The sequence below is a fragment of the Poecilia reticulata genome, chromosome 2, assembly GCF_904066995.2.
Source record: "Poecilia reticulata chromosome 2, P_reticulata-male-v2, whole genome shotgun sequence".
In the NCBI taxonomy this organism is placed as follows: Eukaryota; Metazoa; Chordata; class Actinopteri; order Cyprinodontiformes; family Poeciliidae; genus Poecilia; species Poecilia reticulata.
This window is the reverse complement of record NC_088831.1, coordinates 30359386-30383558: the sequence shown is the minus strand read 5'-3', so window position 1 is coordinate 30383558 and position 24173 is coordinate 30359386. Positions and strand designations below refer to the sequence as shown.

Below are 24173 nucleotides of genomic sequence, written 5' to 3'. Positions count from 1 at the left end.
TGGTCTTCAATTGTTTTAATTTGATTTTTTTTACTCAATTGAACTTATAACACACATTATTAAAAAAAAAGTACAGTTGTTGCTTTTTTAACATCTTCCCTTTGAATTCCTCAAAAAGATTCGCCTCAGTGGTGATCTACAGTCCAGTGATTGCTACCAGAAGATAACAAGGTGAGGATTATCCTGAGCTCGTTACAAATTATGCTTTCATCATTTAATTTTTTCACCTGATGTTGTACCTAAGATGCGTCAAAAGGGAAGGTTTGTAATAAAAAGTTCTCAAAGTAGAAATTGAGATGTTTAAATTCATGTTACAGAAAGTGAGCTGGTTGTACCTTCTTTTCATAGTTTGAGGTTTATAAAAAAAAAAAAAAAAAAAAGACAGTACAGCTCCAGAAACAGCAGTAAACCAAAAAGCTTTTGGTTTTATGGCTATTTTCATATAAAAAAAATAAATACAAAATGTGCAGAAATATTTCAATATATACAGCAAAAGAAAAAAAAATGTCTTTATACAGCGTGTAAATTCAATTCCAATTTAAAATAAAAGCACTCTATTCACACACTCAAGAAACATTAAAGTTCAGTGGCTCTAATCCAACCAGTTTGTAGAAAGAAATAAACATTCACGAATAATCGTCGTCGTCGATCCACGTCGTCATCCACTGCTTCTTTTCTAAAGCACCAGGTTTCATTTTTCCGTCGACGTAGCCCAGAGTTTCCTTTTTTATCCGCACAGCGTGGTAGCGAGGTATGCTGTCGTCTTGTTTGGAGCGTCTGAAGAAGCCGCACTGGTGGGAGAGACGAGATTTAAACGAGACGTTCTTCAAAGGTGATAAATAAAGGAGGCGAGTGCAAGATGGTTAAACATGCTTCGCAGCTTTTGCTTTGCAGAAAAGGTCAGGAAAAGCGGCCTGCAGAGAACAGCGCTGCACACGGACACACACCGAAGCATTTCTTGGCAGAACACAGACACACATTTGAAAAAAAAACCCAAAAAAAACGATCTAATTACTGAGCACAAGCTGCTACTCTCACACAGAAGAAAAAGATGTCTCTTTTCTGCTGACGTTAGGCAGAAAGTTCCTCTAAGCAAAAGCCTCCAAATGACTCTCATCTTCAGGCTCAGTACAATATGTGTCTGATTGAGAGTTTCTGCATTAGGTCAGCGGGTTTGGCTGGGAAAGCGAAGCTCGTTAGCAGCTGCGGTAATAATCACACTTCATGCCGACTTTACCCCCTGATCAGAGAGAGAGAGAGAGGGAATCAGGCTTCATCAGAGAGTTTGTCTTTGTCAGAGGGCTGAACGTGGATCTCTGCCTTGTGATACGCAGCATTGTATTGTTCTCTAGTCGGTCTCTTGAAGAAACCGCACTGAAGAGGGAGAAGGGTGGGCAAAGGTTAGGCGCGTCATCATCCACTGAATGTTTTACGACTTTTTCAATCTAAACTCACATTTCTTTTCTTCCAGATTTCAGTTTTTAATATTAAGCTCAGTTTATTTTAGGTTCTTTAAAAAAAAAAAAGGATTGTATTGCACATTAATTGAGAGAATGTTAATCAAACTACAACAATGCAAATGAGTGTTGGAGCTCAAAACTATTAGAGATCAGTTAGTTGAGAGAGTTGTTCCTACAAGATGCTCATGAGGTGCCAACTAATTTAACATGTTTTATGCTGCTTTTCCTGACACTTTGCACTATAAATCCCTCAGCAGTAACATCAGAAGCACTTGATAAGTAATAAACATCTCTTTATTTACAGCACATAGATTTATGAGGTATGCCCTGTTTGGTTGCTTTGCCTTGAAAAACTAATGATACCACTTCAGCGTTTTTCATATTTTGTCACATTAGAAAAACTTCAGTGTTTTTTTGCTTGTTTTTTTTATCAGGATTTTGTGTCACAAACAAATACAGCGTTGCTTCATGCCTGAACTTTTAACACTACATCAAAACACTATCACTATCACTAAATGCTGATATTTGACATCAAAGTTTCCGATGTAGAAACATTAAGAAGAACCCAACCAACCAATATTTTATGTCAGCGTATGCATTTTTCATCAGTTTTCAATAAATTAAATCTTTCTTTTTTTTAGACATGACATCCTGCTCCTCACCAGACACAACCCATACAGTCATCTACTTTGGTGATTCAACATAGTGTGTGGAATCAATCAAATATTAAAGACAATTAGTTGATGTTAATGCCTTATTTGCATCTAATTTGTGCTTTTCGCTCACCTTCCACAACAGAAAAACCATCAATGCCAAAATCAAGATTCCTGCCAGAACCGCTATCAGAATGATCCACCAGGGAACTCCGAACTGAGCCACGTCGCTGTCCGGGGACACGGGCACCGTCACCTAAAAACACAACGTCAAGACAAAAAACACCAGATGACTCCAGGGGATTTAGATCAAGACTGCTGAGGTTAATATTTCCATTCAGCTGATGAAGTGCTTACAGTAAAGTCAGGAGATTTTAGGATAATGTTCGGAGCCTGAGACTCAAGTACAAGTGAAGCCTTCACAACTAAAGTTGTGGTTGGAAAGGAAGCGTATTCCTGTGTAAAAACAGAATCAAGAGCTTTAATAATCAATCTGGGCCGCCATCATTACACTGACCCACTCTTGATGGGAAAAAAGAGGCGATAAAAACTACAATTTGTTACCTCGATGAAGGTGGAGTTCCACAAACGAGATCTCAGCTCAACTGTAGTACCATTAATCCCCTGCAGAGGGCACTTTAGCACCACACATTTGCTTTCCTTCTCACAGGACTGCAAAAAAGGAGACAAACCTATAAGCGCTGCACATCTGCATGTTTAAAACAAAGCATATTTCAATCAACTCACCAAAACTTTATTACTGCTTGAATGAAAAGCAATTTTGCCACCAAGTTTTCTTTCTTTTTTCACAATTTCCTGTTTCGTCAGGGAAGGAGATCTCTCCTGAAATCACATTTATTCATGTTAAACCAGCACAGAACAAAGCTGGGATATTTGAGCTGAAAATAACATTGTTTTAACACCAAATTCTCAGAAATACCAACCCAAATGTTTTTGAGAGAGTGAATTTCAGATTGAGGAGAGCAGGCGATTTTCTCAGGTCCGTGAGATGTGACCTTCACCAAGTACAGAAGCCATTTCCCGTTTTTATTGTCTCTGGGCCAATGAATGTGTAGAGTGAGGGGAAGAGGAGAGATCGAAGGCGTCCACAAGTTACTTATCTGGAGGAGAAATTCAGATGGCCCAGCTCCTGAATAGAACACTTAGAACAAGAATGAATCTTCTTACATGAGTTTAAACTCACCCTAAATGTAAAATTAATCAAACTTCCAGCGTCCTCTTCTGTTTTCATTGCAGTTTCTGCTCTCACAACACCTCCAAAGGAAACCTGTCTTGGTTTGGCTTCACTGATGGGGCAATAGAAAAATATATAAACTGAGTACACACACACACACTATATATATATATATATATATATATATAATATATATATATATATATATAATCAGCATCAATGTACCTACCCACTCAATATCAAAGGGACTTCAGTTATCACTTTGCTCTTTATTTTCACAGCGGGAATATTTTGAGAACTTGTCCTAAACAAGAAGAATACAATTTTATCAAAAGACAGCTATAAGTAACAACATGTTTGGTTAAAAAGTACAGTTAAAAAACAAACATATTAATAGTTAATTATAGAGATTTACAAAGAAATCAGTCCGTTTTCAGCTCAATTAGAACTAGAAACTTAAACATGAATGTACCATATCTTCAGTAAGAAAGCTGCTACTGAGTGAACCCTTTTTTTTACTATTTGTGAGATATTTGAAAGCTAAATAAAAAGTAATACAGATGTAAGAAGTTATTCAAAAGGAAACACTTTTTACTCCATTTCTGAATATTAAAGTGGCCCGAATAGTCATCTATAACATCCTGTTTTCCAGGTAACATCATACAGTTTATCACTGCAATACTTAAAAGTCCATCTATTGAAATGAACAGTTCACTTACGTTTGGAGATGCAGCTCAATCTCAAATTCAGTGGTGCTGAGTTTTACAGCATTGTGTGCAGCGCTCAGAATGATGTGAAACATGACCTTGTGTAAAAAACAAACAAAAAGAAAAACACATCTCACCTTAAAGTAGCTCTAACTTGTCAAGTAACTCTTAAAAGTTCATATGTTTACCTTTGAGTTGCTCTTAAATGGGTTTCCCAGCTCACACTCTGCTTCAGATCCATTATGGTTGGCAGTACAGAGGATCTGATTGTTTGGCTAAAAAAGAAGAAGAAAAAAAAATTTAAACAACACTCGCATCCAAGCAGGTTTTGACCAAGCAAATTCTATTCAATTAAAATTCCCAAGATAAAAATAGTTCCGTTTCACTATAAAGTTGGAGATCTCAAAGCACAACATCCCCTTCACATTACATGCTATCTGCCCTTTGTCTGAAAGACTTAAATAAGGCTTCTGCATCGACTCGTTTGACATATTTTCCATCCATGCTGGCATGGAGGATACTACATTACACACGTCTAAACATGTGAAATTAATTTTGTAGAACATGAAGTTAGCTCATGACTTTGCTTATCATGTTTTAGGTCAAGCAGTGTTCTGCTGCATCAGGACAGGGGCACATTGTCTTTGCTCTATGAGAATCCCCCAAGTGGTTAGAAAAGTCAAATTTATCAAAACGGTGGGTAGGGTCGTTTGTTTCACTTTTAGTTCCAAGCAACAGACATGCCGAGGTGAGCAAAATCTTCACCACACACCACACAAAGAATCTGCATAACTTGGAGTGAGATTAATTGATAGAAGTTTTGCGTCAATGGTGCAATAGTTGAGTTGCTGTTGCGTTGACAATCAGTGGTACACATGAGCGACATACACTGGCTTTGATGGCTGTGAAATTTACCACATTTTTAAACATATCTTGTGATCAAGTTCTGCATGCAATAGTGTCAAGACACCAAAGTGATGCTGGAGCATGATTGTTCATTATTTTCATGTCTTTCTATGGCATTGACACAAAAAGCAGATACACAATAGTTTGAAGGAGTGTTTAAAATTTGATTTACTGAGCATGCATGTAGATTATATGTCTTCCACCCCTATTCAAAATTCAAGACATTTTGTAAAAACGTGACCACATATAGTGAGATCACATTGAAAAACGTCCTACTGCTTGTCATGCCTGTGCCGCTGTGTTGTAAAGTTCTCACTCTGGACTCGTACTCACAGATCGAACCCCAGAATACGACAGGATTTCTGGGAATTTCCCCACAAGCTTTGCTTCAAAGGCATCGTCGCCATTTTCATTGGTCACAGTCACCTTCACAGCCAAGGCCTTTGTCTCGTAAGTCAGTCTAAACTCTGGGATATTAAGTGCACTGTAGAGATACACAAACCTAAGAATCAGCTTTGAGAAAACAACATTTCTAACATAAATTCACATTTAGCAGCTCAAAATCTTATCCAATGTAGACAAAGCACTTATAGTAACTAAAAGAAAATAAGATTTTTTTTTTACTGCAGTAAATAAACTCAAGCTCAGAGCTTTGTCTTAAATTCTAATTGGATTTGCAAACAATTACCATGAAATAATTTTACATTATTATGTTTTTTAACAATACAACATTTTTATATGAACCTTTTGTCTAACGGGGTGAATTCATCCTTGCTCATTGGTTTGTAGTGCAGACTGTTGTCCATTTTTAAATTGCTGAAACAAATCTTTTTATTTTTGCATCCCTCCTTTACAAAGTTTACCTGCAACAATAAACCAAAAACAAGATGTCACTAACAAAATAAAAATGTCATCTTCCACAACCTGGTATGAAAAAGTACTCAGCTTTTTCACGTTTGTCGCATAACATAACACAACACATGTTTTGCATTTTATTCTTCTGTCTTTGCACAATGATTTTCTTCTTGCAGCTCTTCCATAAAAGTCAGACTTTACACTGACTCTCTCATAATTTTCTTGTTTGCACATTCTTTCAACATCAGTGCTGTATGACGTTGGAGAACCTGAGACTGAATTACACACCGGTGGACTCTATTTACAGTACTTCAAAAAGTTACCACTTTGTGTTCGTCTATCACATACAATCCCAGTACAATTACTTGAACTTGATGGATGTAAAATGATAAAATATAAATAACTGAACTGATGTGATTAATTTTGCAAGACACGGTTAAAACTGAAATGTGACTTTTCACCTCTGCGACGGTTTGTCTTGGCTGGGTGGCGTCTAAAACTGGCATTAGCTGAGGTAGACCATTTCCTGCTTTTTGGGGTTTTGCTTTGATGATTTCTGCAGAAACTTCAATGACAACGCTGCGCATCTTGTCCTTAATGTTGTCCTGTGCAAATGCAGCACAGTTATAAGTTGAATAAGTTGAATATTTTCCTGTTTAAACACATCAGCCAGTAACAAAAAAAGTCAAACTGACAACGATCTTTTGGTATTCAGACCTACGTATTTTTACTGATTATATCTTTCAGGTTCAAGCCAATTAAAATCTGACAGTTGTGATTTACCTTAAGCCCGACGTTTATACTGACACACTGTCCTGCGTTTTGGTTCTGGAGCTCCAAGGTGCCATTAAACTGGACATCTGATTCAGGATGAGTCTTAGTCAGAAAAATCACTCTGGAGTTCAGTCCTTGTTTCCTGCGTTCTCCATCTGCTTGTATGGAGAAGCTGATTGCTGCAGGATAAAATGTAATCAGATGTTATTAAAACTAGTAAACATCTGTGCAGCATGAAAGTTTTTTTTTTTTTTTGTACTCACTGAGCCTCTTGTTGTAGGACCTCGCTGTGTAGTTGAAGCATGCTGTCACAGTGAAGCTAATGGTAAAAAGGGAAAATTAACAAACGGAACATCCTGTCTGCAGGGTCTGTTTGAGTGCAAGAGCATCTGAAGACCCACCAAAAACTGGAATCACAGCCAACACCGAGGTCAATTTCCTCAGGAGAAACCGTAACGTTTGTCCTGATGTTAACAACTGGTCTTGCCCTGGAAGAAGGTAGTTCAATTAAAGAATAAAAGACAACAGTGAAATCTTCATTTACTCTCCTCTTCCTCCATGTTTACCTGTAAATGAAAGCTGCATCTGACAGAGAACCTACAGCTAGGTCTGGATAAGAGTTACCATCCAGGTCCATGTTTCCTGCCAGAGAATATCCAAAATATCGAAGGCTGTGCTCTTCGCCTGAAAGGATCTGAAATTAAGAAGAAGAGATTTTAGAGAATAATGAGAGGAAAAATGAACCAGAACCCGTACAGTGGTAATACTTGTCGCATCAGGATTAGTTTAACTGCTGGGAGTAAAATATATCACTTAAAGTTACAATTAAAATTTGCTTATGGTGACATAAAGAATTAATATCTGGATTCAGAATTGTTGTCCGAGTGTCGAGAAGAATCCCAACATGTTTACTTTCACAAGTGGAGTATTACAGCAAAAGCTAGAATGCTCCACTTGATATATAGTTGATAGATATAATGAAAAAGAGAGAACGTGGGACAAAAAGTTAAAAGGGAAAGAAGATAGATAAGAGTAGAGGAAAGGAAGAAGAATAAAGAGAATACAAAACCCTAGTCTGCTTTACGCTTGCAGAAAGAGAGAGAAAAAACAGAGAACTGAGAAACCACAGCGACAAACAACCCATGCATATATAACAACGTCACTGAAATGATGCATTCATTGGTAGCCACAGTCCAAAATAGAGAGTATCTGTTCACATGAATTCAAACTCGTCTTTAAGTTTAAAATAACAAGCTAAAAGTTGCTTTCAAGTCCCTTGAGCGGTCACATCCAACTTGTTCAGCTTTCAACAGAGGTACACATGTAATCCACAACACAAAAAGGAAGATCCTAAAACAAAGTGTCATTAGAACCGACCTGTGCAGGAGTTGTTTTAATCCCTTGTGCAGATCCATGATAAATGTAGACTCTTCCTGCCCCCTCATCGTCCTGTGGAGCTCCAACTGCAATATCTGCACAGGTATTAAAGCATTGCTGATTATTTATACACTCTAGCTGCTGAGATTGAAAAGGTTTGTTCACTCCTTCGCAGATTCATGTCCCTATTGCGTACTAACAGGATGCCATTTGTCCAGCTTTCACTTCTAAACTGGGCCTTGACATTTTGTAACATTTTAAGAACAACTTCTGTGTATTTAACAGGGATTAATGTGACAGACCAATGCCAACCCATTAAAGCACAGCATTTCAAAGTGGAAAAAACAATGATGGTATAAATTCAAGTGTCCTGCATTACCGTATTCCACTCCTGAATCAATATTTTACAGAAGCACCTTTTGTTCACCAAATCTACTGGGGTATGTCTCCGCCAGCTTTGCACATCTAGATTAAAATATTTGTCCATTTTTCTTTTTAAAGCATCTCAATCTCTGACTGAATGAAGAGAGGCGATATGACCAGTTTTCAAGTTTTGCTAAGTTTTTCATGACTGTCCTGTATTTGGCTCTAAGAATCCCAATAAAGTATGACCATCTTGTTGCAAAAGAAAAGCATACCCAAAGCATGATGCTGCTACCACCATGTTTCAAGGGTCTGGCTGCACATTTAGGATGGTGTGCAGTGTCAGATTCATCCTACCATAGTAGTGGGGGAGCTGGCTCTTGTCATTAGCTGTCAATTAGTCTATCTTAAGCCTCAACAATTTTAAATGCAGCTTCTTTCACTGTCTCTCTTCTATACAGACCAGATTTCTTAAGTGCATAACTGATAAATGTCGGGCCAACAGATTTTCCTAATTAATTGGGGTTTTACTCTCTTCTTGATAGCTTTGAAAAATCAGTCAGCAGGTGCGAAATGCCTAAAAACAAGATTTATGTTTCAAAGCGGATAAATTACCATTAAATGAGTCCTGATTGACGTCTCCGATGTTTTCCACTGCCAGTCCGAACATTGAATCTTTGGTCCCATTCAGGCGGATCGGAGTTACATTATCCCACTGTCCTGCTTTGTTGATATAAACATAAACGGCTCCACCGATGTCTGTGTCCTTCATGTAGAAGAAAGGGGCTCCCACGACAACGTCTTGCCATCTAAATCATGTACAGAAAATATAGAGACACAATATAGGCACCCTCAACGATTACAGGAGAATTTTCCTCATCTGATGTAATCCTTAAGTGATGAAAAGTTTTAGGCCAAAACTTGGGCCTGTCAGTTCTTTCTGAGTAAAAGGAACCCCAGAGCATGATGGTGCCTCCACCGTAGCTCACTCTAGGAAAAAGGCTCCTTCTGTGACAAATTTTTAATTTTAAACCAAACTATCCAATTTGGATTCATCAGACCATAACACATTCAGCAATGGAAGATTTTGGAGGATTTTATCCAGGCTTGAATGTTTTAATTGGAACAAAATAATTCTGTCTTGCAGGCTCTATACAGGCGCACCACCAGCACTTATTGGAAATTCCTGATTTCCTCTAGTGCTATTGTCTTTACAGCCTCCCTGACTAATTTCAACTTCTTAAATTTTTGAGAAATTTCTGGTTTGGGGAATCTACCTGTTGTCATATACAATGATCATACTTCCTTTGTAGCCGATATGGAAACTAAGGCGTCAGCTGAAGGTCACAAATGAATCCAACAACTTAACTTAATTTCAAGTTTTGTAACTGGTATAAGCTATACTGACAAAAAAAGTTTTTCTCCTCAGACAAACGTTCCCTACCCATCACCATTCAGGTCGACCACAGCCACGTCGTATCCAAATGAGGATGCCAGTCCCTGCCCGTGCAGAAGTTGCTCGACTACGAGTTGCTCGACAGACTCTTTCTTCAGCAGGACTACAAGTCCCTTGTGATTGGCCCTCGGTGCTCCAGCCACCACGGTCAGGTTACGGCTCTTCATGATGTGGTGCCCGGTGTCCAGAGAGAACCCTTTAGTTGAAACGGCAATATAGAGCAAAAACTATTAGCTTGTAAGGAGAATGGAAAAAACAGACGGTAATTACACATTATCTCATTGAAACTGACATCATTTCAACCCACAGTTTGACACAGACCTCAGTTGTTTCTGCTCTACCTCTTCCTGTTTCTAGTCCAGTGGTTCCCAAACTTTTTCTCTTGCGCCCCCCAGTGATTTCCAAACATTTTATGCCCCCCTATGAATTACAAATGGCTGTCTGGTTGAACGATGCGTGTGATGGGTGGGGGGAGAGAGGATTCTTAGAGACTCCCCCCCTCCCTGTGAGGGAGGGGCAAAATGAATGTACGTAGCTGAACATAGACAACAACATCGGAACCCCACAGGCTACTTGTTAACAAGCTTAAGGTGCTATATTGATATTAGCTAGTCATTTTTTAGCTAGCATTACCTGCATCCAACAGCTTTACCCAACAGTCGGTTAGTTTGGTGAAAAACTGTGAAAAGTTCTTTGCGTTTTGCTGGTTTACTGCCATGATTCTAACAAACCTGCGCAGCTCCGCACAGCAGCAGCAGGTCTCCTTCATTGCCGCACAGGTGTAAACCCAGCGCGAGTGTCTTAGCGCTCATGTTGCGTTTAAAGGCGGCTCGGAAAAACAGGTTACCACGACTAAACAGATTTAACTGCTGATAAAAGTGACATAGGACACAGATATGGGAAGTGTGGAAGCCCCTACTGTATCAAATTGACAGAAGAATAACAGAGAGTTGGCTATTCTAAGGTAAAAACCCAGCGCACACAGCGTTCGTTTTTTTTTTTTTCTTTTTCATCCGGACGGCTTCCCGCGCCCCCCCGGCAATGAACCCCCCCCCCCTCCCCACCCCTAGGGGGCGCGCCCCACAGTTTGGGAACCTCTGTTCTAGTCTATGCCCAGACATGTTACACAAACACACAGGCTGCCATGGGATGTCCTAAATTTATGCATTTTGGAGGCGGATTTTCCCAATACAGGTTGTATTAGTCAATCCATAAGCTAGTCTCCATCCAGACATGGGGCCCACACACACACGTTGGCTGCTGCTATGACTTGTGATCTTGTAAGTTGTTTGAGAGGAAGCATTTTATTGTACATCTTATGTAAAACCCTTGGTATGATATATGTTAACACTTCATGTTTTGCAGCAAATAGTCGGAAACTGTCATTGCAAAGTAGCCCAAGTGATACACAGACATTATGTACAGTCTGTTTTGTTGGTAAAAAAAAAAAAAACAAAACTCACCAAGGTAGCTGTTGGCAGGCACAGAGCTGTTGGGCTGTTTATCGTTTTCAAACTCATACGGTCCATCGTGAAATATTTCCCTTTCAATCAACGTGATATTTTTTTGTTCCACTCGTAACATCCCTGGAAAGAATTTCGGAGTGCAAAATGTTCATGCAACAACACTGCGTGCTGAAAAATGATTAAAATAAAAAACAGTCCAAGGAATATATAATGATAATGACCTTTCCAGTTTCTTGCTCCTGGGGCTCCAAACAGCACATAATGGTAGTCCTTGGTGAAGGTGACCCCCAGACCTTGTTGACAGACTCCATACCGTGCATGGTCTGTTTCTCCATCTCTGCCTTCACAAAATTTCCAGTCACCTCCGTCCATATCATCCAACAAGTTGATTGTCAAATCCTGACTGAAGACGTAACAGCGCCCGAGGACAGACTGGGATCCTGAGCGATGCTTTTGATATCGATGCGCACACGTCTGAAACGGCATCATCCAGAATTCAGCTACGCAGAGCAATAAGAAGACACAGAGAGCAATGGTACGAAAATGTGTTGTGACGTACCACAACCTTTCCCCCGCGTCCCTGACTCTGCACAGACACACCCATCCACTGGTCCTCCTTACTCTCCTGCCTTGGATCCTCTTTCAGTTGAGGCAACCCAAGGGAAAGAAACAAGACTTGTGTTATTCAAACAGGCAGGTGGGATAGTAGGTACGTAGGCAGGTCGATTGGTTTCTCACCGTCATTATCAAACTCAACGCGCTCACAATTATCAGACTCAGAGATTTCACACTTAAAAAGGCCCCCAGTCACCCTGGATATTTGTTTTTTTAAAGCCTTGGCTCTCGGGGCGCCAATCAGTAACCTGAGAAAACAAAAACACAACAAAACATTTTACGTCAAAGACCGCACGCTAGCTTCCACCATCACAACGCTGCACTTGAGATTCCATCACAATCAAATACACACTTCTCAGAAAGCCTCCACCGAAGTGTCTTGTTGTGGATCAGTGGTTCTTAACCTTTTTTGAGGTACCGAACCCCCCAGTTGCATATGCGCATTCACCGAACCCTTCTTATTCCAACCCCACTCCCCCTCCCCCGAAACACAAAATACTTTGCGGTATTCTGATTTAGTAATGTAATTATATTAGCTGTGTAACCACCCCCACACCACTAGAGGCAGTAGCAACCCCGAAAAGATGCGACTAAGGAGTAGATTTAGACTATAGAATTTGGTAAAAAAAACTGAGCTTTGCTGAAGTAATTAAAGACACAAGTTCAAATCCATGCTGAGAGTGGAACTCCTTCAATCAGTGCTCCTCCGCAGCTCTGATTGGCTAAGCAATGTAACGTAATCCACTAACCCCTGAGACCGACTCACCGAACCCCTGGGGTTCGATCGAACCCAGGTTAAGAACCACTGTTGTAGATGGAACATTTTGTTCATATTAACAGTAACAATGACAGCAAGCATGCCGAGAAAACAGAATATAATTAGAATTTTAATTTATTTTTGTCTGTCCTAACACCGTTTACTAAACTAAAAGAAAATGATCAGCAAACCAATCTCTCACACTCATTTGTCTGGGTGTTAAGTCACCCTTGTCCACAACTGCGACTGTCAAAAATGAAACAACAGCGGCATCCTGTCAGGCTACTGTTTCACACACACTTTCTGTTAAGCCACAACATCCCTTTTCATTTCCATGAAGCGACCTGTGTTGCATACCTCCCTGAGGTATGAAACACCTGCTGAGAGGAACTGACGCAGTTTCCTTTCAGCAATCTCACAATCAAGTTCATTTGTTCAAAGCACATCAGAAGAAAAAACAGATCGACAAAGACATAACTAATACAGAACTGTTCATAAAGAAGATAATAGTCAAAGCTATTATCTTCAACACAAATATTGCAATAAAAAGGAACAAAACATATGCAGCAAAAGCCCAAACTTCCCAAAAATATCAGTCAAATTAACAAAAGGACAATTAAGACTAAAACATTTTCCTGATATTCTGATCAGCAAAAACTATAAATTATTCAAGCCCATTTGAGAGGAACACAAAAAAAATGATTACATGCAAGAGCTTTTATTCTATTTTTGTCCATAAATTTCGACACATCAAAACCTTTTTATTTGCATAAATAGTACACTTACAGAAAAAAACTAAGTACACCTTTGTTGCTTCAGCTGCATCTTAGACAGTAGCAGCCAAATCAAAGGCTGCCGACTGAATGACTTTGATTATGTAAATCATCATCTAGTGTTATCGCCTGAATAATGGCAAGGTTCAATTCAAATAGTGTCAGCATATGAGTTGTTCCCCCACACTGCAAAAACACGAAAATCTTAGCAAGTAATTTTGGTCTAGTTTCTAGTACTAATTCCACTGGCAGATTATTTCACTTATAACAAGATATTTGTCCCATGTTATAAGTGAAATAATCTGCATCAAGTATTTTTTTTCATCACTGTTAAAGGATTATTGACTCCATTCAAGCTCCTATATCTTGCTGAAAAGCTATTTATGAGCTAGCTTTGTCTTATTTTAAGTTTACTAAAATAAGACAAAAACTAAAAACTTTTTTTTCACTAAAAACTAGACCAAAATTGTTAAGATTTTGAGCTTTTGCAGTGCATGATAAACAGCGTCTTCTAGTACAAAGAAACTCTAACACAGCAACCTGAAAACAGCTGGTAATTGCAGAGAATTAATTAAGTTTGCAGGAGCTCACATGCCCCCAAAATCTGGATTTTCATCCTGTGACAAGTCTGGAGCTTACAGGTGTTTGTGTTAACACAATGCCAGGATGGAATGACATCAGAGACAACTTCTTTTAACCCAAAGACAAGCTTAAAAACCAAAAAGTTGCATCTGCTGGCCTTTACTGACCTCAGTTATCATTTTAATCATACTAAAATTCTGGACGGTACGATGAGAAAAAGACCCACTGAACTCAGGATTTCATCTGTTAAGCACGATGGTGGAGGGGTGATGGTTTGGCAGCCTCGGTTGTTAAGTAGACCATGAACTCCTCTGTGTGTCAAAGTATTTTAGAGCCAAATGTGAGGCCATCTGTCAGCTGAAGCTCGGCCCAAAGTGGGTCAGAAGTAGACAATGCATTTTGGTGCTTTCTCAACAATGCAGTTATTATGTCCAACCTCAGGCTGAACTCAAGCTGCCACAGAGCGCCAACAAGGAGGACACTGTGTCTCATGGCTGACTCATGCCACTGGTCGAGGGGTAGATGATAATCAACACACAAGGGCTTAATAGATGGTTCTTTAGGATTCGTTTCTCTTCAAAAGGTGTTTGACATCAAGGAGTTATACATCATCTGGACTTTGGATCAGAACTTTGGAAGGTTTTAGGAGTCTCTCGGTAGACATTTATGGCTAAATGAAACATACTTGTAAAGTTCTACCTATATGGACGCACTTTCACACAATCAAGTTGAGACGGCAGGTGTCAAGCAAACCTCTGACTGACACGTCAAAGTTGTGAAAATGTGGAAAGTAAAACCACAGTCTAGCTCGTGTTTCCTGTCAAAGTTCATGAAACAATCAGCTACAACATGTACAGGGCTACTTCTGGTATTGAGGAACTTAAAGTTCAGTATTTTTTTTCTCTCAGAGAATTTCAGTATCAGACTAAAAGTTTACCCGTCATTTCTAGACCATCTAAAAGGCTCCTCACCTTCTGAACCAGCTCTCAGTTTCAATCCAGGAGGCAGACAAAACATCTACCTCTAATTATTAGTACCATTTATTTTAATTTCAATAGAAAGTACCTCTGACTCACTGGTTCTGTTTGTATCTCCCTTTAGATCGCTCAGCCTGCATCAGACTGCAGCAGATGATTGATTAAAGGGAGCTGTTTCTCTCAATCATTGGATATTTCATCGGATATTTTAACCTTGTAAATATGACAATGTAATAAATTAAACAACAGACTGTTGGACTGTTTGTAATTGGAGTTAAACCTAACTGTAAGGTGGATTGTATTGGACCACAGATTACTTTTGTTGTGAATATCCATTCATATTTATTCATATTTATAAGTCTCATATCCACTGTTCAAACCTACATCTATGTAAACGTCATAAAACAACGATGTGAGCTTTAAGAGCTTTAAGATGGAGGTTGTCAAACTGAAAGATTAAACAGCAGTGAGGTCAGGTTGTTGTTCTTATCTAATTAGTTCACAAAAAATATTAAATAACCTAAAAATGAGAAGCTACAGAGTCATGTGAGCGTTACCAAACTCACCATTCTGAAACTCACAATAGTTTATTTCTTCAAAAGTGGGAGAGGAAACCCTGCCCACCCTGTTCCCCTGCTGTTTCCTCTCAAACCCATCTATTGATCTGCGATGCAGTGCTGTGGCTCCTCGTCAGCTCAGCAAGGACCAGAAGTTTGCAAACACGCCACAGGACACTTTACAGCCAGCTCCAATTTCACATTTGCACCTTTCTGCATCAAAGTCTGATTAAAGAGACAATATCATAATCTGGTATCACAATGTGACTGCTCCACAATATAAAAAAAGTCACATTCTTCAAAAAATAAATAAAAAATAAATAAATAATAGTAGATACAAACAATATATCACATTGTGTGATATTGAGAAAAATGATGTGGCCAAACAGTCTCCTCAAAGCTTAAAGATGCAAGTCTCCATGAATTTAAAACTCATGGAGTTTTCTACATGCATGAAAACTCCAGAGAGGCATTTTAAATGTAGTTAAATATGTGCGACACAACACAAACATTTAAAGTGGACCTGAGAACTAACAAGGCAGCGAGCAAGAGAAAACATTCAAGTACTTTTCCACGTGACAAAGAGGTGGAACTTCAGTACTTTCAAATAACTTTTTCGCTACAAATTCGTGCAACTTTGGAGAGTGTAGTTAATCAAACGAAGCATCATTATTAACCCTCTGACTGCACCACCACCTTGTGAGAAAACATTAAAACCTGGAGATGCAGCAGTGATGACAAAATACGCTGTTGATAATTAATAGCAGGCAGTTAGATTGGTTTAATCCTGTCTTTGCTGGTGGTATCTGTGCTGACCAAAGAAAAACCTGCATATGGTATAGTGATAATAATTATAAAAAATGTTCACTTGATGTGACAGGTGTTAGGTCACACAAAAAAGCTGCGAACACAGAAACTCATCTGCTTTTGCACAGTGGAAGTAAAGATTATATTTCTTTTAAATCTTGATTAACCATTTTCTATTGCTTCCTGGAGGTTTTTTAGAAGTCACTCTTTGGACTTTAGCTAAATGTTAATTAATTTTCTCTCTAATTCAGAGAACGTTGAGTTATATATTGTACATGTTCATCCTAACCAACAGCATCATCATAATTGTCATAACAGTATTGCAATTCTGCACACAAAAACCTCCTTGGCATTTCCTCTAAGTTTTTACTTTCTGCTGTTGGGACATGACTTGGGTCGTTTTTACCAAATATTGGGTCAAATATTGTGGCAAAGTTTTGTTGGGTTGGAGAAGAAACCAGAAGAAGCTTCATGATTGTTCACAGGCTGTCATTTTGAGTCAGACCTTTTCAACCGGATGAAATTAAGATATGATGTTTAAATGATGCACTCACGATAACGTTGTTTTTGATCATATTTTATAATATGCGGGTAAATGGGAACGGGTTCACTAAGTTACCTCACAGGACGTCGTGGGGCACCAAGACTCCCGCAGCTGGACCCTCTTAGCCAGAGGAGCCTCCACAGCTGTTCTCACAGATTTCACTTTACACAAAATACTCTGGCTGCTGCTGACCTGCAAACAGCTGGACACGCATCACAGAAGAAGGTGCCAATATTCAGCATCACATCAATTGAGCAATAAAGTCCACAAGTTTCTATATTCTCTGCCTTGAGTCAAACTTCCTTATCGCTAGGGAAGTTTGACTGGAATGTCTCAGTTGATGATTCACTGATGCCTTGAATCTATCGGGTTACATGGTCACAGATGGTCATGCGTGTCCATTCTAATGGCCTTTTTCTCTGGTTTCGCAGAGAGAATCCAGATCATTTTACTCAACGTCTTGTTCATCCAGGAGGTATCTGACTGCTTCTCCTGTGGTAAATCAGAAATCCTCTTTCACTCAGCCTAACACAACCTAAAAAAACGTGAGATTTTTATTTAAACTCATAAAAACCTTATCAGATTTAATGTCTAAGAGTTTTGTACAACAGCTAAACAGGCTCCCTATGAGATAAGACGAATGCTACCCACATGTTCACATCTCCTTCCTACAGGAAAAAAAAAGCATGCATGCAGGATTGTGTAAAGTCTCCTTCCTCACATAAAGGATTTAGAATAATCCCATCAATGCTAGAAGTGAAAACTGGCAGAAATTTGCAGCTGCCAGCAATCATTATCAAACATTTGGTTCACACGAGCACAGAGAAGACAGATGGGGCGAGCGTGGTACTTTGCTGCAACGTGGTTTTCATGAAGTTAGTGTTTCTTAAAGTTTTACCGCAGAGTTAGTCATTACCCATGTCAGTTCGTTCCGCTGAGCTTCTGCATGTTTTTGGCTTATTAGTCCATGGATCAGGTGAAAATTTAGAAAGACAAGATGAGATAAGATACTCCTTTTTTAATCCCGCGAGTGGAAAAGTTAAGCTGTCGCAACAGGAAGTGGGCAGTACAAAATAAGAGTAACAGAAATAACACAACAGTGGATGATGTTTACCACAATGATGTGGACAGTAATAGACAACTTGTATCAGCTTGTACATACTTGTATCTGCAATTTGTATAGACAACTTGATCAGCAGATATATATCTGCTGATACAACTTGCAGATACAAGTTGTATCAGCAGATATGTATCTGCTGATACAACTTACAGATACATATCTGCTGATACAACTTGCAGATACAAGTTGTATCAGCAGATATGTATCTGCTGATACAACTTACAGATACATATCTGCTGATACAACTTGCAGATACAAGTTGTATCAGCAGATATGTATCTGCTGATACAACTTATCTATTATCAGATGGCCAAGGTGAGGATGCAGCTGGTTGCCACGAAGTCTCAACAAAGGCCAGTGGACAGACATCGCTGACTAAGCAGCAACACTGATTTCTTAGGAAAGTCAAGTTTGTCATACTTCTTACCTGTTAATGGACAACAGGTTAAAATGTGACTCATACTGAAAAGAGACTCCAGTGGAGGTAATAAAGCTCTCCTCTTTGAGAAAGGCTGTAAGAATAAATGGCTAAACAGCTTGAGAAGGGCATTTCCAAACATAAAACTCTGACATTTTTAATTTGAGATAAGAAGCAAGAAAAGGGACAACGAACATTGTTGTTTTAGATGTTGAGGAATTCAAATACACTTCTAAAAATAAATTTCTGAAAATGCCCCATTTGCTATGTAAAAGTAACATACATAAATGTTACAGTGATTATATATTTAGCAATAATTTGGGCAGAAAATAACCACTGACTTCTCCATATTCTGACTAAGCTCTGGTTATCTGTCTCTATGGTTATCTGTCTCTATGGTTATCTGTCTCTACGGTTATCTGTCTCAGTCTTATTTGAGCAGGCAGCTGTTTTCTACACTTAAACAGCTTATATCTAGTTGGATAATGTAAAATCTCCAGGTGTTAAAATGAATAGCATGGTCCAAAACTGTAAATAATTAATATTTGGTATGTGTAAAGGAAGAAAAGCAACTTCTCCTTTTATTTTCTAATCTTCCGATGTCAGGCTGCATTCAGTCAGGTAAAGGACTTCCACAGAACCACCTTGCAACAGGCATAAACCTTTGAACCCTGACTTTGGCTTTTAGGCAGCGTTACTTGACATGCTATTGGCTGGTGTTTGCAAAGCAGTCAATCCAAGAGCACCATGACATTTCCTTAGCTCTCAGCTCCATAATGCTAACAGATAAACATGCTCTAGAGTGCGTGTGTGTGCATGCGTGTGCGTGTGTGTGTTTTTAAGTGAGTTGTCAGTAGTCAATATAGTCAAAGAACATTTATGTCAAAACAATAACAGCTTCTTGTTTTCATATTTACTATGCTGTGCTTGCATTGCTTTTCATCAAAGAAAGTATTTAAATTATTTAACATATATCCCGTGTGTTACAAAGATGTATTACACTTCCCATTATTCATATTGACGTCTGTTGCTTGGCAGGATGTTTTTTCACATTATGCTGATAATGAAGCCCTAATTATCACTTTATTTTGAAAAGCTAAAGGTCAGTTTCAAGCGCCACACTCAGACATGATTACTGCTAGACCTGTAGATCTTTTAAAAGATGGTTTAAATAGAACCTGTCTGACAACATGAAGTAGGCTGAAAGTTCTCAAAAGAAACTGAAGAAAATGACAAGCTGTCTGATAGGGAATTGATACTTTTTACCATTTATTTACTGATGTATCTGCTGTTTTTATACTTCTGCAAGATGTAATTTCCTGTTAAAGAAGTTTCCAGACAATGTGCAGATGCTTTCACTGCTCTCTACAAAGAGAGGTAACATCCTGGGTAAACGCCGCCTCTTAAATGTCTTTAAGAGTCACCATATATTGAATGCCTTTTCCTGTACTTGCCTGTGCTGTTGAATTATGACGACACGCCTGGAAGTAAATAAATATTGAAGGGCTGCAAGCCCCCGTTGGAGTTGGGCTGTTGGCGTTAACTCGTCTGACGCAGCTAAGTCTGACACGGGTCTCCCCTTTTGCAAATGACACGTTTTTGTTTCCTTGTGTTAATTTCAGAGTTATTTGAAGGATAAACCTAACACTGTCGGTCTTCAAGGGTTACCAAGACATTCCTTTTTTCTTTTTTTTTTTGTATAGATATATTTATTCAGAAGGTTCAGCCATACAAAATCTACATCAAATGTACAATACCACCTTCTTTTTTTTTTTTTGAGAAAACACTTCAAAAATAAAACCCACCCCCTCTCTCCATGTAACAACAGATACAGTAACATATTTAACACATCACATATTCTTGAAAGGCCAGAGTCAAGAGAAAAGAAATTCAACAAAAATATTGAAAAAAATTATTATAATTTTTTTTTAAAAGGTGAGAATTGAAATAAGACAGTAAAGATCAATACAAATCAGTCTCTCGGATCTAATCTGGTTAGAAGGTCCAAAAAGGGAGTCCAAATCAGGTTGAACTTAACCAATGTCCCCCGTACCGAGTGAAATTTTTTTTACGGAGTACAGAATGACAACAGTTCGTTGATCCAGTGTTTCTGGTTTGGAGGTTCCATAGCTTTCCAATTTTTAAGTATACACTTTTTTGCTGCAGATGATGCTAACAAAACAAAGTATTTCTTGCAAGGATATAATTTCAAGGACATAACATCTCCGAGTATCCAAATCCTGGGGTCAGCATCTAAAGAAAGCTCACAAACTTACCAAGACATTCCTAATACTTTAAGGCTCCATTGAACCACAGAGAGAAAACCTTCCAGGCAGTAGCTAACTCACTACTCATATCATTCAAAATGAACATATAAAATCATCTAAAGCATTACAGATCCCACTTGACTCAGTTAAGGTCAGAGTTCATGAGTAATAAAGAGACTGGACAAAAATGGCATTCATGGAAAAGTTCCAAAGAAAAAATGAGTCTTACATTGCTAAAAAATAACATCTTAATGACTCTCAACACTTTAAAGGAAATATTCTGTGGACCGACGAGACACAAAGTGGAACATTAAAGCTCTTTATTATTTACTATTTTTGTAAAATTGGACACACTTGGACAATTTTAGTGTGTCCAAAATTGTCTGCATCTATGTACTGCATGGAACAGTACATAGATGTACTGTTCCATGCAGTACATCTATGTACTGCATGGAACCAGTACATAGATGCATTTTAGCAGATCGCTGTGGCAGCTTCCTCCTGAAGGAGTCTGTGAAGAGACAGTTCTGCTCTCTGCTCCTACCTGCAGAAAGCAAACTATCAAGCCAGTGTTATGTTTCTGGCCTCTGTTTGCCTGACAAATATAACATCACTTCCACAGGCCTAAATCACTTCATGCTGTCAAACCTGGGAGACATCACACTGCTTCTTTTTATGTTCACTTAAAAATGTTGAAAATATTTTTCCTTTGTCCAAAAGCCTTGTAAGAAAACACCTTAGAACAATCTTCAGCCTGTTCTTTCCTACATTAGTGAAATCAGTAGTCAGATAACATTCCACAGGGCAGTGAGTCTTATCACCCACAGGCAGTAAGATCAGCCAACAAGATTACGCCGTCAACAAGTGATGTTTCCTCTCCTCTAACGCCTGAGAATTGCCAAAATTGGATCATTTTGAAGTTAACCTTTTTGATATCCTTACATTCAGTTAATAGAAAACCAGGATGTTAAAGTGCTGCAAGATATTGAAAATAAGTTTACTAGTGTAGCTGTCAGATTTACTTGCCAGGGAGCAATTTGGTAGTAAACTGTTCTGTTTGATCCAAACTCTGAGGTGAATACACACAATAAAATTTTTTTTAAAAAGCTGTAAAATAGGTGTAAAACTGAAGAGAAGCAGATGTTCCACCTCTGGCTGTGCTCCCTGATTTGAACCTTTCACAGACACATTTGCATGACAGTTAGAGCCACTGTAAAACCACTTGCTTGTTCTTTTCCCTGCTTTCCATTTCACATTTCACGCATCACTGCTAAACGTAGAAACAAAAGTACCAAGGAGCTCTGAGAGATTGGGGACCTTTTCCTGTAGCTTTAATGAATGTGTTGCAGCTCAGTCTAAAATGATAAATGTTGGATGGATGTAAGTCAGAGATCCTCCAAACGAAACAGCCCATAATCGACTAAATCTTTGATGTGGGTTTAACTTCAGGAAGGAAAGAGGATTAGACCAAAATAAAACTTAAAAGGTTTTTATTATCTCCTGCTGCAGAGAATCTCTCACGTTTTGACATTTGTAAATATAAACCAAATATTTATCCGTGTAAATTAAAGTGATGTTTATATATTGTTAAAATTCGTTTATCCCCACTGGTGGTCTCTCTCTCTCTCTCTCCCTCACACACCAGAGCTGCGCGTTTCAATGAGTAATTAAATAAAAGCAGAGTGAACACTTACAAGACTTTATTCGGATTGACTTGCTGGTGCAAGGCGAGGGACAAGCCGAAGAGAGAACCCGGCTCCCCGCCTTTCCTGATGACATGACGGGTGTCCAGGTTGAAGGCGCGCAGCCCGCTCGGCTCCAGCAGATGACAGAGAAGGAAAAGCGCAGCGCGGACGGCAAAGCGTCCTCTCTGCTGCAGCAGCGCCATGGCAGCGAGGTCCACACTAGTCCAGCGGTCCAGAAGGTCAAGAGCCCGCGGGTCCCGCTGCTCTTCCACCCTCACTCACTTTGTTAATGAGGACAGCAGCCGACTGTTTAAGTGGATGCTCCACAGCGCCCCCTTTGGCCGTCAAAACGCACCCCGGGCCAGTAATAACCTCGTAACATAGAAACCACAGGTGCTTTTCAATGATAAGACAACTAAGCGTATAAAAGTAACCTTATTCTAAAAGTTACTCAGATTAATGACAAAGTGACGTGGGCCTGTAATGAGCTAAATTATTTTATTATTAGTTTCCAGGTTAAATGTTTTGAGTGCTATTGAAAAACAGCAATATAAAATAATTTTTAAAAATATTTTTAATAAAATAAGGATCATATGCATATTTTTGGTTATTTGGATTGCTAAATTCTGATCAAAAAGAAAAGAAAAGCAAAAAAATAAAAAAAATTCCTAAAATTCATTCATTAGCATTTAACCATTTTTAGAAAAACATCGCTATTGTTCAATTCAATCAGCTAAACTTTCTGTTCAGAGTCTGGCTCTCTGGCTCTTGCATTAGAGTTGAAAACCACACCCTAAATATGACGACAACCACCAGGTAACCGATGTTAAATAGTACAGCTAAATAATCCTTTTCATACATGTGGCTCAGGAACCCAAACTCTCCATTCTGCCTAAATGAGATAAAGTCATTTAGGCACTTCATCTCATCCGTGTGTTTTTTTTAAGAAATACTTTGAAACTGTTGTCAAGAAAAAGAAGCTCATGACTTCAGCTATGACTGCATTTTCCTGAATGGGATTCAAGTAATGTGTTCATCCAGTCCCACCCAATCCTCAGCTGCTGACTCATTCTGTATAGCAGTTCTTAAAAACAGGAGCTAAAAATACACCGAGGGATGTATAAGATGGATGTTCGCTTTCTATAAACTACGAAACAGTGTAAAAGATGCACCAGTTACCACCAGAGAAATGACTGATTACAGTGGCTCAGTCACTTGATGGCAAAGAAATATTTTCTGACTCTAACATTAACTAATGAAGCAACTAATTTCTCCTTCACCTCCAATGCTTTTCTTATCTGGTCTCTTGATATTTTTTTTTTACAAAGAGTTGCCATTAAAACTTAGTTAAACCATTTTGTACTCTATGAATTAAACAATGAGCTTTGATTGATTATTTTTTGTTATCATCATTAAATGCAGCTGAAACTAAAACAATCAAATCAAAATTGCTATGAAATGAAGACGTGGTTGGGGATACATTGCTACCGTCATCTTTAATGATCGGAAATCTACTTCTCTCTACTTGTGTTAACTCAGTTCTGTTCCTTTTAACACGATTAACCAGTAACAGGGGTTACTTTGAAACAGAACCTGCCATTATTTTTAATCTGTGCTCTGAGCAAAGATGAATCTCATGACTTGCAGCCTCTGAAGGTTTTAAAGGTCACAGCATGACTCTATCCGTCCTGCATCTGTATCACTGTTGTTGTTTTGCAGTCTCAGTTCAACTTCATGTTTCAAAACCACAGAATTATTGTTATTATTATTCAATAAACAATTGATACGCTAAGGATATGTGACGTGTGCAATTATATAGGTGTAAGTGAGGCCTAAAACTTTACTACATGTCTCATTCA

General features: G+C 38.7%; 1 protein-coding gene across 3 annotated transcripts; it reads right to left on the bottom strand.

Annotated features, from left to right (window-relative positions):
* On the bottom strand, nt 1-22716 carry itga6a (integrin, alpha 6a). 3 transcript variants are annotated; one of them, XM_008399319.3, is made up of 26 exons: nt 22324-22698; nt 11951-12075; nt 11772-11851; nt 11434-11686; nt 11210-11332; nt 9735-9942; nt 8906-9099; nt 7928-8022; nt 7117-7244; nt 6952-7038; nt 6814-6869; nt 6560-6729; nt 6238-6381; nt 5666-5784; nt 5255-5405; nt 4204-4290; nt 4028-4113; nt 3538-3612; nt 3318-3420; nt 3058-3234; nt 2861-2956; nt 2678-2785; nt 2471-2569; nt 2247-2369; nt 1238-1374; nt 655-791 (listed from the first exon to the last, which is right to left on the bottom strand). In XM_008399319.3, exons 1-25 carry the CDS (start codon nt 22515-22517, stop codon nt 1267-1269), a joined length of 3189 nt encoding a protein of 1062 aa, XP_008397541.2. In that variant the 5' UTR covers nt 22518-22698; the 3' UTR covers nt 655-791; nt 1238-1266. The 3 variants fall into 3 exon arrangements, with proteins under 3 accessions (XP_008397522.2, XP_008397541.2, XP_008397532.2); XM_008399300.3 differs by lacking the exon at nt 1238-1374 and having other exon boundaries at nt 1-791; nt 22324-22716; XM_008399310.3 differs by having other exon boundaries at nt 669-1374; nt 22324-22699.
* Between the last annotated feature and the right edge of the window lie 1457 nt (nt 22717-24173).